This window comes from Chrysemys picta, chromosome 19, assembly GCF_011386835.1.
Source record: "Chrysemys picta bellii isolate R12L10 chromosome 19, ASM1138683v2, whole genome shotgun sequence".
NCBI lineage: Eukaryota > Metazoa > Chordata > Testudines > Emydidae > Chrysemys > Chrysemys picta.
Window position 1 is genome coordinate 1,801,935 of NC_088809.1, and position 13,558 is coordinate 1,815,492.

The following is a 13,558-nucleotide window of genomic DNA, read 5'->3' on the forward strand; positions in this document are numbered from 1 at the left end:
AGCCCAGCATGCAATACAAGCCCCTGGCCCATAGAACTGACCCCTAGGCCCCATGGAGTCTCTGGCTCGCTGGCCTTTTTGGAGAAAAACCTCTGCTTGGGGGAGGGTGTTTGGGGGTGGTTTAATTTGGGGGATGAGGGGAAGCTGCAAAAGGCCTTATTGCGGTGGAAGGGCTTTTCAACGAGGAATGCTCTGCAGCGTTTCCTGCAGACAGGCTTGGATTCACCTGATCCCCTCTGGAAGTTTGTCCATACCCGGGTCCCCAGCGCTCACACTTCCCCCAGCCTTTGAGATCTGCATGCTCCTGGAGGAGCGCTGCTGGCACGTGGTTCGTAGCCTGAAATCCGGCTCTGGGTGGATGGAGCTGGGGCTTGAGCCATTCATGTTTTTGAAAATGAGAACCTAGGGCAGCCTTCCCCTGGCATCGGCAGCTGACTAGGCGCTAGTGAAGAGATGGGAGCACGGGCCTGACACGCTCACAGCAGCCCTGACCATACCGGAAGCAGGCAGCTGCGCTCCCAGCTGAGTCCAGTGCATGGTCTACAGGGACACAAGGGGGTCCAGGAAGGTCCCATGGGGCTGCCCTTCTCCTGTGTCCTCCCATTCCCGGAGCTCGGCTCTGCACCATCACGCTCCATCCAGGACAGTGCCCAATTTCCCCAGCCAGGGGTGGTTGGTGTGTTGGGACCCTGAGTACGTCTGCAGCAGGGAGTGAGGTTTAGACATTGCCCCAGGCGGTTTCAGCGGGGTCGCCCTCAACACACACAGGTGGTTCTTTTGGCTGCCGGAGGGATGGGGGAGCATGACAGGTGAGGACAGGACAGAAAATTCGGGCTGCCTGCCGCTCTCGTTCCAGGGGAGGAAGGTGTGGGAAGGTTCCCTGTGCTCACAGATTGCAGGACCCAGGAACACGGCACCACCACGCAGAGCAGGTTCTTCTAAAACACCAGTTTATTAAGGAAACAACTGAAAGAAAAGCCTGGCTCTTCTCCCCAAAATGGACCGGCGGCTGAAAGCTGTGACTGTCCATGACATTTTACACGGGAAAAGCTTCCAGCCCAGGCTGGGGCTTGCCAGGCCCAGGGGCTCCGGCTGGGTCGGGGGGCAGCAGCACTAAGCCCCCCTTTCCTCACTGCCCTGCACAAGCACTCTTGCCCCTCATGGAGACCGTGCAGAGCTCCCTGTCCCTCCAGCACCGGTGCCCCTTGCTGGTGGGATGCCCCGTCCTGTCCGTCTCCGCAGCCCAGCCTGCTGCTTCTCACTCCCTTCTCACAGAGAACAGCCTGGCAGGTGCCGTGGCTGGGCTGGCGGGCGAGGGCAAGGGGCCCTGGCAAACGCGGGCTGGGAGCCGCTTGGGCTGGCGTCTCTCTCAAAGCCCCATCAGGGCTCTCTGGGAAGCAGCCGGTGCAGCCAAACACTCAGTCCTGTCCTGGCGCCACGCTAGGCTCTCTGCAGCAGCGGGACAGCCATTCAGAAGGGCCCGAGAGGCAGAGGGGGGTGGGCTGGGCTAGACGCCCGGGGGGCCAGGAGGATTCTGGCTGCAGGCTGGAGCTGGTGGCCACCACCTCAGGGAGTATGGCATCTTGAGCGCAGGGGCCCTGAGCAGGTGCACCTGGGTGGGAGAAAATGTCTCCCTGCCCCAGCCTCCTGACCCAGCCCACGCACACAACTCACCAGGGGTCTCTTTGGGCCACATGTGACCGAGCCGGTGTCCACCCCCACCCCCCATCTGCCTCCTGCCGGGCATTTGGCTGGAAAAACGCTGGCAGTGGCTGGCGGAGCCCAGGGCTGGTTGTGCACAGCCAGAGCCTGGCGAACTGGCAGGGGCGTGAGCTGGCTCTGGGGAGCTCGATACTCGCCTGCCCTCACTGCTTCCCATTCCCCAGGCAGCCCTGCCCAGAGTCAGGCAGTGGACAAGTGACCAGACATGTGGGGCTGGAGTTCACCGTCCTGGGGATTTAGGGGCAGGTTGTGGGGGTCCCTTAGGCTGCCTCACAGGGGCTAATCAAGGTGCCCCGAAGCCCGCAGGGCAGGAGTCACGCCCAGGCAGGATGGCTGCCCGTGGAGCTGTGTGACCTGCCCTCGTTGTGCCTGTCCCCAGCCTCTCTAGGTTGGGGCAGGCGCTGGGGTGAGCAGGTGAAGCAGTGTGACCTGACGGGGGCTGGCAGACCAGCGCCAAGGGTGGAGCCCAGCCACCTGGAGGTGCCACTTCAGGGTGGAGCTGTTGGTTCCCAGCCCGTTCCTGAGCCCCTGGAATCACATGCCCCCTCTGGGTCTGGGCGGGAGGGTATCATGCTGCCCGCCACTGACAACCTGGGGGAAGCTTGGACTTAGCTTGGGCCCATCCTCCTCCAGTGCCCCCTGGGCAGCCGGGGGCTCCCCTCAATGAGACTCGGCCGTGGGGCTGAGCCGCAGCCTGGGGTCGCTGCTGCCCCTTCTGCAGGCCCTGAGCCTGGTGTTGCATTGTAGTCCTGCGGCTCCCATAGAGTGCAAGACCTCCCCCGTCTCTCTCTGTGCCAGGCCAAGAGACCGTGCCCTGTGCTTGCCCACTCAACCCTGCCTGGGCCACCCCCTTGCTGGTCAGCATTAGCTGCTTTATGCCCTCCCCAGACCATGGGGCAGCTAGGCCAGAGCACATTAGCGCTGTCCCTGCCCCAGGGGCCGGGTCCTTGGCCCAGGCCCATCTTACCACCACTTCGTCTCTGACCTGCATGGCAGGAACACTGCAGCCGCTGTGCCCAGGGGATGGCCAGCACCTCCTCATGGCCTGCATCTGAACACGCTGCACTGTGCTGGGAGCCATCTCTGTCCAGGCTGGGCCCTAGCCAGGGCCACTGGAATCTGCCTGTTTGGCTCAGGAGCACCCCTTTAAACCGGGGGGAGGGGGCTTGCTCCCTGGGCTGGGGATGCCCCCACTCTAAGCCATGTAGTTCTCCCACGAACCCCACTGCAATGGCAGCTTGTTGCACCCTGCGGGAAGATGCAGGCCTGCTGCTGCTCACGCAAAGGGAGTGCGGGGGAGTCTGGGCCCTGCCCTTCGGGCTTTCTCCTAGATCCCAAGGCCACAAGGGTCCCTTGTGACCACCCAGCCTGAGCCCCCTACAGCACAGACCTGAGACCCGCCCCAGTAATCCCTTGGGCAGAACTGTTAGAAAAACAGCCCGTCCTGATTTTAAAATGGTCCGTGACGGAGAATCCACCCCAGCTCTGGGTCAGTTGTTCCAATGGGAATTCCTCTCACTGCTAACAATTTCCACCTTACTTGTGCCAGTGTGAACTGCTTAGCTTCAGCTTCCAGCCGCTGGCCGGGTTAGACCCTTCTCTGCTAGATGGAAGAGCCAACACACTATCAAATGTTTGTTCTTCCTGTAGATACCTGTAGACTGGGCTCAAGTCACCCAGAACCTTCTCTTTGCTAAGCTACAGAGTCGGAGCTCTTGGAGTCTCTCACTAGGAGGCAGGTTTTCTAACCCGTTCCTCGTTCTCGGGGCTCTTCTCTGAGCCCTCCCCAATTTAGCACCATCCTTGACTTGTGGACCCCAGAACTGGACCAGGATCCCAGCAGCGGTTGCGCCAGTGCCACACACAGAGGGAAAAGCTTTTTGCAGTCTCTGCTTGGCATGACAAGTCCTCCAGCCTGTAACACAGCCTGCAGTCTCTGCTCCTCCACATTGACATTTAGCAGGATTCAAATACAGTTTACCAAGCAATCCGTATTGCTCTTAGCAGTGACCTGGCCTCTTCATTGTGTACCACACCCCCAGTTGTGTGTCATCTGCAAACTTTATCGGTGATGATTTGGTGTTTTCTACTGATGATGTTAAATAGCACAGGGCCGCGAACTGCCCCCCGGGACACACACCTGTTTGATGACGATTCCCCACCTACAATGACATTTGCAGACCTATTACTACCAGGTTGATTTTACAGAATTCTAATGTGAATGTCGTTTTTACACTGGCCCCAGAGGCTGGCAGCAGGGGCAGGGCTGTGTTACTGGCGGGTGACTTAGGTGTCTCACACAGCGAGATGCAGTGCTTGATATTCAGGGCACAGTGCCATGCCAGCATTCCTCTAACCTACGACCACGAGCCACTGAAATGCCCTGCATTCTGCTACCCCTGCTACACACACAGAGGGAGGGTGGGGAGTTGCAAACACTCATCGAGGTACAATGTGTCTCTGAGTAGTTCCAGGGCTGGGTGTTTTGCTCCCATGAGCCAGGCTCAGAGCCTCCTTCTCCTGCACCATCCAGTATGTGCCAGAGGAGGGCAAACTTGCATTTGGCTTCAGCGGCTCATCTCCCTGGCTCCCCAGACTGCACTGTTATCCTGGCTGGCCAGCTGCCCCAGCTCCCTGGCTGCAGGCAGGATTCGGCTCTGGCTCCCAGGAGCGGTACGGGGAGCAGGTGCTGGAATCCAGTCACTCCCCGGCTAAGGAGCAGGAGACAGCGACTGCAAAACATCCAATTCCACGGCATGCATACTGACACTGGGCTGTCCTGGGACACGGGGGAGTCCACGGCTGCAGATTGGCAGAGTCCATGGGGCAGCGCACAGCTCTGCACGCGGCTGCCTCAGGCTGGCTGCAAACTCAGGCAGGCGATGCTGCGGCGCTGACACTCGGGTCAGATTTTCCACAAGCACGAGGGCAAGAATCCTCCCGGCTGAGAGCGAAGCTGAAGCCCTGGAGCCAACTCGGCAGCAGGCTCCTCACACCTGGAGTACGCAGGGCCCGGTTCAGACCCCACGAGCTACAGCTCAGAGCCTGGGACACGAGGGGCTGAACAGGTTCGTGGGAATAAAGCGTCTCCTTGGCTCCCTTTCCCCTGCTCTGGGCTGGGCCAGGCTGGCGATGGGAGGGAGGCTGCAGAGCCCAGCCCCACGGGCACGGTGTTATCCCCGGTCGCTGTGGGCAGGAGCGGGAGGCCGTGTGGCTGGCTCTGGCCTGGCCTGGCAGGTCCTGTGCACAGCTCCATGCGGCGTGACAGAGAGTCCAGGGCCCATCACACCCACATGGAGCCCAGAGCCTCCCAGTTTCTCTGTGCACAGACCCTGCTGGACTGAGGGCTGGGGCTGGGCACGGCAGCGCCAGCAGGAAGGGGCCAGGCCGGGGAGGGGAGCTGGGCCGCTGGCTCCTCCTGGAAAGCGCTTGGGCAGAGTCTCTTGGGGACAATATTTACAGTCCCTTCCCGCAGGACGCCGGCGGGGTGTCCGGAGGGGCCCGTCGGCGTGGGGGGCCGAGGACAGTGCTGCTGGGGCGGCCCCTCCTCCCGGCTCGGCTCAGCTCAGCTCAGCTCGGCCTAGATGGAAACTTCATATTCCCTCGTGTCCTGGAAAGGAAACAGACTGCAGGGGGTTGGACACTTCCCAGCGCTGCCGGGGTGTGCTCTGCCCAACCCCACTGGGGGCAGCGTCCCCACACTCGTTCCCCCCACCCCCTCACGCGTTCCCTTCCTCCCTCCCCCCTCCTCTCCCTCCATCTTTCCACCCCCCCGCTTGGGGCTCCCTTTGCAACCCCCTCCTGGGGTTGGCTACTGCTGCACAGAATGACCCCTCTTCTGCTCCACGCACATACTGGGGGGCTGGGGCAGACCCAGCCAGGGCCCAGGGCACTCCCCAGTGAGGGGCATGGGGCTGCCCGTTTGCACAGCTGCTCTGCAGCCCTCCAGCCAGGGCCGAGCCAGCCCCCAGCACCCGGCAGTGCCCCAAGCACCTGGGTTTACTCCCAAGCTGCCGACAGCCCAGGGCTGCTGGGGCCCGACTGAGCGGGGCTCAGGACTTACTCCTGTCTCGTAGGCGGTGTTGTCAAAGGCCGATTCCACGGTGATGTGATCGTAGGGGTGAGAACCAGACAGGGGCAGCTGCAGGGACGGTTTCCCCTGGAGCCTGCAGGGGACAGAGACGAGCAGGCAGTGACCCAAGCTGGCAGAGCACTGATGGGCTCCCACTGACAGACAGGGCTGGGCAGGGCGCAGACAAGAGAACATGGGGCCCAGGCGGGGCAGATGAGTCCCGGGGCAGATGAGGTTGAGCCGGGGCAGATGAGAACATGGGGCCCACGCTGGGGGGCAGGGGCAGACAGGGCTGGGGACTGGGCAGGGGGGCAGACAGGGTTGGGCAGGGGCAGACGGGGCCAGGCAAGAGACAAATGGGGCCAGGCAGGAGGGCAGAGGGGCCGGGGCAGACGGGGCTGGTAGGAGGCAGACAGGGTAGGATGCAGGGCAGACGGGACCAGGCAAGAGACAGATGGGGCTGGGCGGGCAGGAGGGCAGAGGGGCCAGGGGCAGACAAGGCCGGGCAGGGGCAGACGGGGCTGGCAGGAGGCAGACTCCCCCCTCCCTCCCCGTGGCACTCACTTGGAGAAGTAGAGGTAAATGCCTCCAATGAGCAGCGCTACGACCAGCACTGGCAGGAAGATGGCGATGGCAATGTTGGGGCCCTCCTGCGGGTTCCCCGAGGGCGAGACCTTTGCGACTGCGGAAGAGACAGGGAAAGGGGGGAGGGAGGGGTACAGAGACGGGGGCAGCAGGCAGGGGAAGAAGAGAATTTACCAGACTCTTTGGGTAGCTTGGTGGGGATGAGGGGAGGGGGGATCCTGCCCCCCCCTTCTCAGGGCACTGGGGTTCCACCCCTCTCCCCCCCCAGGCACTTCAGTGACAGGTGCCCTGCATGGACATGGGACCCAGCCTGCTGTGCCTCCTCCCCGCTCACAGGGGAAACGGCGCCTCCTGCTGGCCGCCCGCATCCTGGCTCTGCGCTCGCTGCTCAGCCCAGCCCACATCCCCAGATAGCCCACCCCCATGGGCACCCACTCCCACCTGCACCCCCAGGGGCACCCCTCCCACCCGCACCCCCATGGGCACCCCCACAGACACCCGCATCCCACCCGCACCTCCACGGGGACCCACTCCCACCACACCCCCATGGACACCCCCATAGGCACCCACTCCCACCCACACCCCCACAGGCACCCCCAGGGGCACCCACTCCCACCCGCACCCCCACGGGCACCCCCACGGGCACCCACTCCCACTGGCACTCCCACCTGCACCCCCATGGGCACCCACTCCCACCCACACCCCAACCTGCACCAACACCGTTACCCCCACCGGCACCCCCTCCCACCGGCACCCCCACCGGCACCCCCACCAGCACCACTCCCACCAGTACCTGCACCTGAACCCTTTCTTTGATCCCTCCTTTGCTGAGTCTCCCTGGCCGGCCCCTGCCGGGTGAGCCGTCCCTGTGGGCAGAGCTGCACCTGCAGGCCCCAGCAGTGAGGCCAGCCCACCTGCCCCCTGCCCCCAGCGCCACCACTCCCTGCGTTTCTGTATCTCCATCTCTCCTGATATTCAGTGTCATCTGCTCTCCCCACCCGTCTCCCGGCCTCAGTGGCTCCCAGGCCACCCCCCTCAAGGCCCCTGCCCCACATCTGCCCTAGAGGGACCCTCCCGCACGGCAGCCTGTGGAGAGCCTGCAGGGAGAGCCGAGTGAGACCGCTGCCGGGTTCTTACCGTCCAGGTTCCGGTTGCTGTAAAATTCATCGTAAGCGGCTGAAAGAAGAGAGGGAAGAATGAAAGGCGGGAAGGGGGGGCAGCAGCTGGGCAGAGCGAGGGGGGCAGGGCTGCAGTGGTTATTAAGTGTGAGCCTGTGGCCGGTGCTTCGCTAGTGGCTTGGCCCAGCGTGGCCCCCCTGCCCTGGGGCTGACATGGGCACATGCTCCCTGCGCCGTGGGGCGGGAGCGTTAGTCAGGCTAGAGAAGGGACAGTTGGCTTTGCAATGCCAGGGAGAAGCTAGCACTGGCAGTGGCCGGGGCGCCACGGCGGGGGGTGCGTGTGTCCCTTGCACACTCACCATTCGGTCATGGAAGGGGCGGGGGAGGAGCTGGCGTGCCCAGGGCGCAGTGACCACAAGGCAGTCCCTGCTGGAGAGGGCAGTTCTGCAGGGAAGCTGAGACGCTGGGGGCTCGGGGACTGGCTGGCCCACACACACTGCTCGCCGGTCCCCGGGCAGACTCACCGGCCTTGCAGATGGGGGGAGAGCTGTTCCACTGCGAGGGGTGGCCGGGCACACAGCGGAGGCTCCCCTCCCCCCGCAGCACGTAGCCCGTGGCACATGAGAAGCGCAGGGTGGCCCCCGCCTGGTACAGCCTCTTCTCCGGGGTCTGGATGCCGTGCTCTGGGGCGCCCGGGTTGTGGCAAGGCTCATATACTTCCGCTGCAAACGTGGAACAGAGCTGGGGTGAGACGCACGCCTGCAGCTCAGCCACGGGGTGGGGCCGGAGCTTCCTTTGGGGGCCGTGGGGAGCTTCCCATACGGCGCTCAGCCCTGGCCCAACTGCTGGGGGACTCTTGCCGGGGCTGGGAGGCGGGCAGCTTCTTGTCAGGCTGCTGCCCAGGCCCTGGGGGACAATCCAATGGGATGCTGTGCCCAGCACGATGCCACCGGCAACGCCCCCCTCCCGAGCATCCCATGCTTCAGGGTGCCAGCACAGGCTGTAGGGCCAGGGCTCTCCCCAACCCTGGAGACAAGCAGCCAGGTGCCCCGTGACCAGTTTTGGGGGGAGGTCCACAGCCAGCCAGCTGGAGCAGGACCCCACGCAAGCAGCTGGCAGAGCTCGGACTCACGGGTGCACTTGGGGAGGCGGTCGCTCCACTTGGGGCCCCCGGCCTGGCGGTCCCGGCAGGTCAGCAGGCCGCCTCCCGTCAGGACGTAGCCCTTGTCGCAGACGAACTGCACGGTGGAGCCCACGGGGAACTTGGAGCTGGAGATGATCCTGCGGCTGTGGTTCACGTCCCCGGGGTCCTTGCAGGCGGTTACTGTGCAGGGGAGGGAGGCGAGACTCACACCAAGCTGAGGGGCAAGGGGGAGACGCCTCCCCGCACGGCTCAGGGCCCTTAGCGCTGCAGGGTGTGGGGGGAGGGGAAGCGAAGCTGCTGGGGAGGGGGGGCTGCAGCCCAGAGCCGGTTACTGCCCCTGCTCGGGGGCAAGGGGGAGGCTGCAGCCCCCGCAGCCTGCAGAGCCACGCCGTGGCAGGCAGCGTGGCTAGTGGTCGAAGCACAGGGGACCACAAACGCCTACAGTCTCTTCCCAGCACCCCCATCCATGCCCTGCGGGGCGAGGCCTCCAGCCCCTCTGCACCCCAGAGAGGGACGCAGTCAGACCCTGGGCGCCCGGAGCCCTGCTCCAGGGCTGCAGTGGGCAGGTGAGAGTCAGGCCCTCTGGGGCCAGCATTGAGGGCACAGAGCTCCAGCAGGGGGAGCTCTCGGCCCAGCAAAGCCGGCCTGAGCCAGGCAGCCTGGGCACAAAGGGGTGCAGGGTAGTTTGGGGGAGGCGACTGTTGGCGTCCTGGCAGGGTTCCGGTCTGGGGGGCTCTTGTACCCCAGCCCCACCCTGCTGAGTGCCGCCGCCTGGGGGGCAGCCCCACCCACCCCTCCCAGCTGGGAGCCTGGTTCGGAGTTGAGGGGGGAGACAAAGCACTGTGGAGGGTCCCTCCCAACCTACGCTCCAGCAGCAGCAGCCAGTGCTGGAGGGAGGCCCAGGCCTGGCCAGCTGATTGTCCCCTGGATGGCAGGGGGCCCAACCAGCCGGCACTGGTGCAGAGGGGCCAGGACCCTGGCAGAGCTGGCCTCCCTGGCTCCTATGCCACCCCCCCTTGCATGGCTGCCTCTCTGCTCTGGCAATTGTCCGCTGCTGCAATAGCCAGTGGGAGCGCGGGCAGGGGGAGAAAGGGGCTTGGAGCCGCAGCCCAGCCCTCCCTGTCTGTGCCCTGTGTCTCTGGGCTGGGTCTGACAGGTGGGCCAATGGCACATCTCCTGGAGGCAGCAGGCGCTGGGGGGCAGCCCAGAGGGCAGGGCAGGGCAGGCGGGGAGGGGACCCCCGGGGCAGTCTCTGGGGCGTGTGGGTGTGTGGCGCAGCCTCCCCAGCAATGGCCCGGGCCCTGCGCTCACCTCTCTCACAGGTGGGCAGGTCCCCGCTCCAGGTCAGGTCCCAGTGACACATGAGCAGGTCCGTGCCCACAAGCTCAAAGCCGGGGTAGCAGTGGTAGTTCACCATGGTGCCGTGGATCAGCTCGGGGTGGGACGTGGTCTTCCAGCCGTTGGGAATCTCGGGCAGCTCGGGGCACGTGTCGTTGCGTGGAACCTCTGCAGGGAGAGACGAGTGAGACCGCTGCCAGCACGGGGGCCTGGCCACACAGGCCGGCTGCAGGCCGGACTCCTGGGTTCTATCCCCAGCTCCGAGGGGTGGGGGCGTCTAGGGATTTAGAGCAGGGGGCAGGACTCCTGGATTCTCTCCCCAGTGCTGGTGGGGAGTGGGAGGTCTGGGGACGAGAGCAGGGGGGCAGGACTCCTGGGTTCTCTCCCCAGTGCTGGTGGGGGGTGGGAGGTCTGGGGGCGAGAGCAAGGGGACAGGACTCCTGGGTTCTCTCCCCAGTGCTGGTGGCGGGTGAGAGGTCTGGGGGCGAGGGCAGGGGGGCTGGGAGGCAGGACTCCTGGATTGTCTCCCCAGTGCTGGTGGGGGGTGGGAGGTCTGGGGGCGAGAGCAGGGGGGCAGGACTCCTGGGTTCTCTCCCCAGTGCTGGTGGGGGCCCCTCACCGAAGAAGTGGATGACGAAGCCCTGCTGGTAGCCGAAGACAGCGCCGCCGGGGTCCGACTGGAACTGGATGGTGACGTCGGCCATGGCCGTGTAGAGCTTGAAGCGCCGGTGGGTGCCTGTGTACTGGCCCAGGATCCGGGCCGTCAGGTCATCCCCATCGTAGAACGTGAGGACGTCGCCCTTCCCGATGCGCAGCCTGCGGGGAGAGAGGGGCTGGGGCAGACGCCCTGCGAAGGGGACCTGTAGAGCCCGGCTTAGCTGGCCCTGGCCCTAGGGGGGACTCTCCCCTTCGGATGAGTGGGGCTCTGTTGGTGTGGACTTCACTTGGGGGGGGTTCAGCCAAGACTATCCTGGGGCAAAGGGACCCCAACCCAGCCCTGGCCCCTTTGCAGCCACAGACCCACGGGGAGGCAGCTGAACTAGCCTCTTGCACAAGGGACAAGGAGCAACCCACGGGGCTCACAGCTCTACCAGCCATCCCCAGGGCAGCTAAAGATCGCCGGCCTTAGCCAGCACCCAGGGCAGGCTGCCCCCACCCCCCGCCCTGGGGCAATCCACAGGCCCTTGCTCCTCCGCCTCCCTGTGGGACCTGCCCTGGGCAGCCTCGGCTCACTCACACTTGGATGTCCAGCATGATGCGCTTGTCCTCCTCCACGTGCAGGCCCCAGATGCAGTCCTGGCCCTTGCCATAGGCCTCCGGCCAATTGGGGGACAGCACCACGCCCGCCGAGTCTGTGATCTCCCCGCTGCACACAGCTGCAGGGAACACGAGACTGAGCTCCTGGCCCCGCAGCCCAGAGCCGCGGGTGGGAGGCCTCACAGCAGCCCCCATTCCCGTCTCAGCGAGCAGCACAGGGGGCGCTCAGTGCAGGGCCTGGGCCCCGGCTCCGCACAGGCCTGGGAGCCCAGGGGAACAGCACCCTGCCTGCTCTGTCCCCCCAGGCACCTGCCTGCCCCCTCCCCTGCCGCCTGGCTTGGCCTCAGCAGACAGACCTCGGCACGCCGGCTCCGTCTCGTTCCACTGGGGGTCGCTGGGGTCCACGCACTCAATGATGATGGAGCCCTGCTCCAGGGTGTAGCCAGGGTCGCAGCTGAACTCCACGCTGGTGCCCACGGCATAGGTGGCGTCGCTGGTGGTGAAGTTCCCGTACTTGACGAAGGGCTCATAGCAGTGCCCCTGCTCGAAGGCTGGGGGCAGAGGGGCAGGGGGTTAATGCTGCCACCCGAAGGGGGCTGGGAACACAGGGCTCGTTCTCCGGGGCCCCGGGCCAGGCGTCTCTCCATGCCCTGCGGGGGTCTCAGGCCTTACCTTCGTAGCGGAGCGCCACGCCGGCGGAGGCGCCGCTGCTGTCGGTGGTGAGCTCGAGGAAGAAGTGGCGGGCAGTGCTGAGCAGCCCCTCGATGGGCAGGTACTCCACCTCGTACGAGTCGTACACCGGCGGTGCCTCAATGTCCTTCCCGTTCCGGATGATGAGCCTGCCGAGCAATGGGCACAGTACCAGCTGGGGGGGAGAGGGGGCACAGGCCTTGGCAGATCCCTGCGGCCTGGCCGCTGGGTACTAGGGCTCTGTGGCTCGGCCTGCTGGAGGCCTGTGTGCATCGGGAGAATGGGGGGAGACAAGGGGCAGCTGCTGATGCCTGGAGGCAGGAGGGCAAAAACCACAGGGGCAGGGTGTGACGCTACATAGAAATATTGTTAGAATATGATTATAGCATCACTAAGATGCAAGAGAAGGCATGCGAGGTGTCATTGGAAGTTATGCTTTGCTGAGTATGATTATCCTATTTGTATGCATGGATCATTTTTGTATCTAAAGTTAGGAATATTGACTATACATCTGTACTACAAATACGTTTGCACCTAGGGAACGCCCCCAGACAGAATGCAATCAGTCTGGCTGCCTAGCTGGGGACAAGTCAATGGACTATTAGAGAGAACAATAGGCCTTTGAAGATGCTAATCTCTCACCTTCCTGGGATGCTCAAACAACCTCTGACTTCTGGCTGCTTTGACACTGCAGGGTCATGTGATTAAGTCCCCTGGTACTGGACTCCATGATAGAATAACAATATTTTTCTACTGGGGAATAGGGGGGAAACCACACTGGAAAACAAAGGATTCCCACCACATGTAAAACCTATTTAAGGCAGGGGAGGGAGATAATCAGTGGTCATTCTTCACTGACTCTCTGCCCAGCATGACTGCTGTGACCATCAAAGAAACAAAGACAAAGGGTGGGGGGAGGGGGAAGGACTGAGCCCAGGCTGGGAAGGTGTCTGCCTGTGAAAGGGACACCTGGAGTTTTAAGCTGCAAGCAAGAGCAGCTTGCCTTCCAGAACCTCTGCAGCCTGCCGAAACCAACATTTAGGGTGAGAAATTACTACTTGTAACCAGCTTCTTTTCTATCTTAAGCTTATCTTCGTTTTTGTTTTATTTGCTGGATAATCTGCTTTGATCTGTTTTCTATCCCTTATAATCACTTCAAATCTATCTTCCGTAGTTAATACATTTGTTTTTGTTTTCTCTCAAACCAGTTTGTGGAATTCATAACTGGGGAGTGGGGAAAAGCTGTGAATATCTTCCTCCACATTGAGGGAGGGGGCGAATTTCACGAGCTTATGCTGTGCAGTTCTCTGTGCAGCGCAAGATGATATAATTTGGGGTTTGCACTCCAGAGGGGGTGTGCACTTGAGTGCTGTGCTGATTTCAGGGTCTGTGTCGTTCTGCAGCTGGGCGAGTCCCTACCTGTGTGTGCTGGAGGAGGCTTGAGGGCCTGGCTCAGCAAGACAGTGTAAAGGGAGCCCAGGCTGGTGGAACAGGTGGGCTCAGTGGTACCCCAGTACATCAGGTGGCACCCTGGAGGGTGGGTAACCCGTCACACAGGGGAGCTGTGGTGCCCTGGGTATCTCCTCTGTCCCCTCTCCTAGAGGGGCTCAGTGGGAAGACAGTCCCAGGCAT

The 13,558-nt window shown here is 63.4% G+C and overlaps 1 protein-coding gene across 2 annotated transcripts in view; it reads right to left on the reverse strand.

Moving 5' to 3' along the window:
* Positions 1-936: 936 nt before the first annotated feature.
* SEZ6 (seizure related 6 homolog) overlaps positions 937-13,558 on the reverse strand; it is a 69,463-nt gene continuing 56,841 nt past the window's right edge. The window contains exons 7-17 of one of the 2 annotated variants that reach the window (XM_065573481.1): positions 11,909-12,075; positions 11,593-11,787; positions 11,217-11,355; positions 10,599-10,795; positions 9,953-10,147; positions 8,630-8,821; positions 8,022-8,219; positions 7,517-7,555; positions 6,359-6,476; positions 5,786-5,888; positions 937-5,332 (exon numbers count right to left, since the gene is read on the reverse strand). In XM_065573481.1, coding sequence (XP_065429553.1) covers positions 5,303-5,332; positions 5,786-5,888; positions 6,359-6,476; positions 7,517-7,555; positions 8,022-8,219; positions 8,630-8,821; positions 9,953-10,147; positions 10,599-10,795; positions 11,217-11,355; positions 11,593-11,787; positions 11,909-12,075 — 1,573 coding nt within the window. In that variant the 3' untranslated portion in view covers positions 937-5,302. Of the gene's footprint in view, positions 5,349-5,785; positions 5,889-6,358; positions 6,477-7,516; positions 7,556-8,021; positions 8,220-8,629; positions 8,822-9,952; positions 10,148-10,598; positions 10,796-11,216; positions 11,356-11,592; positions 11,788-11,908; positions 12,076-13,558 lie in introns of both variants that reach the window. The other variant, XM_065573480.1, reaches the window with a different exon arrangement.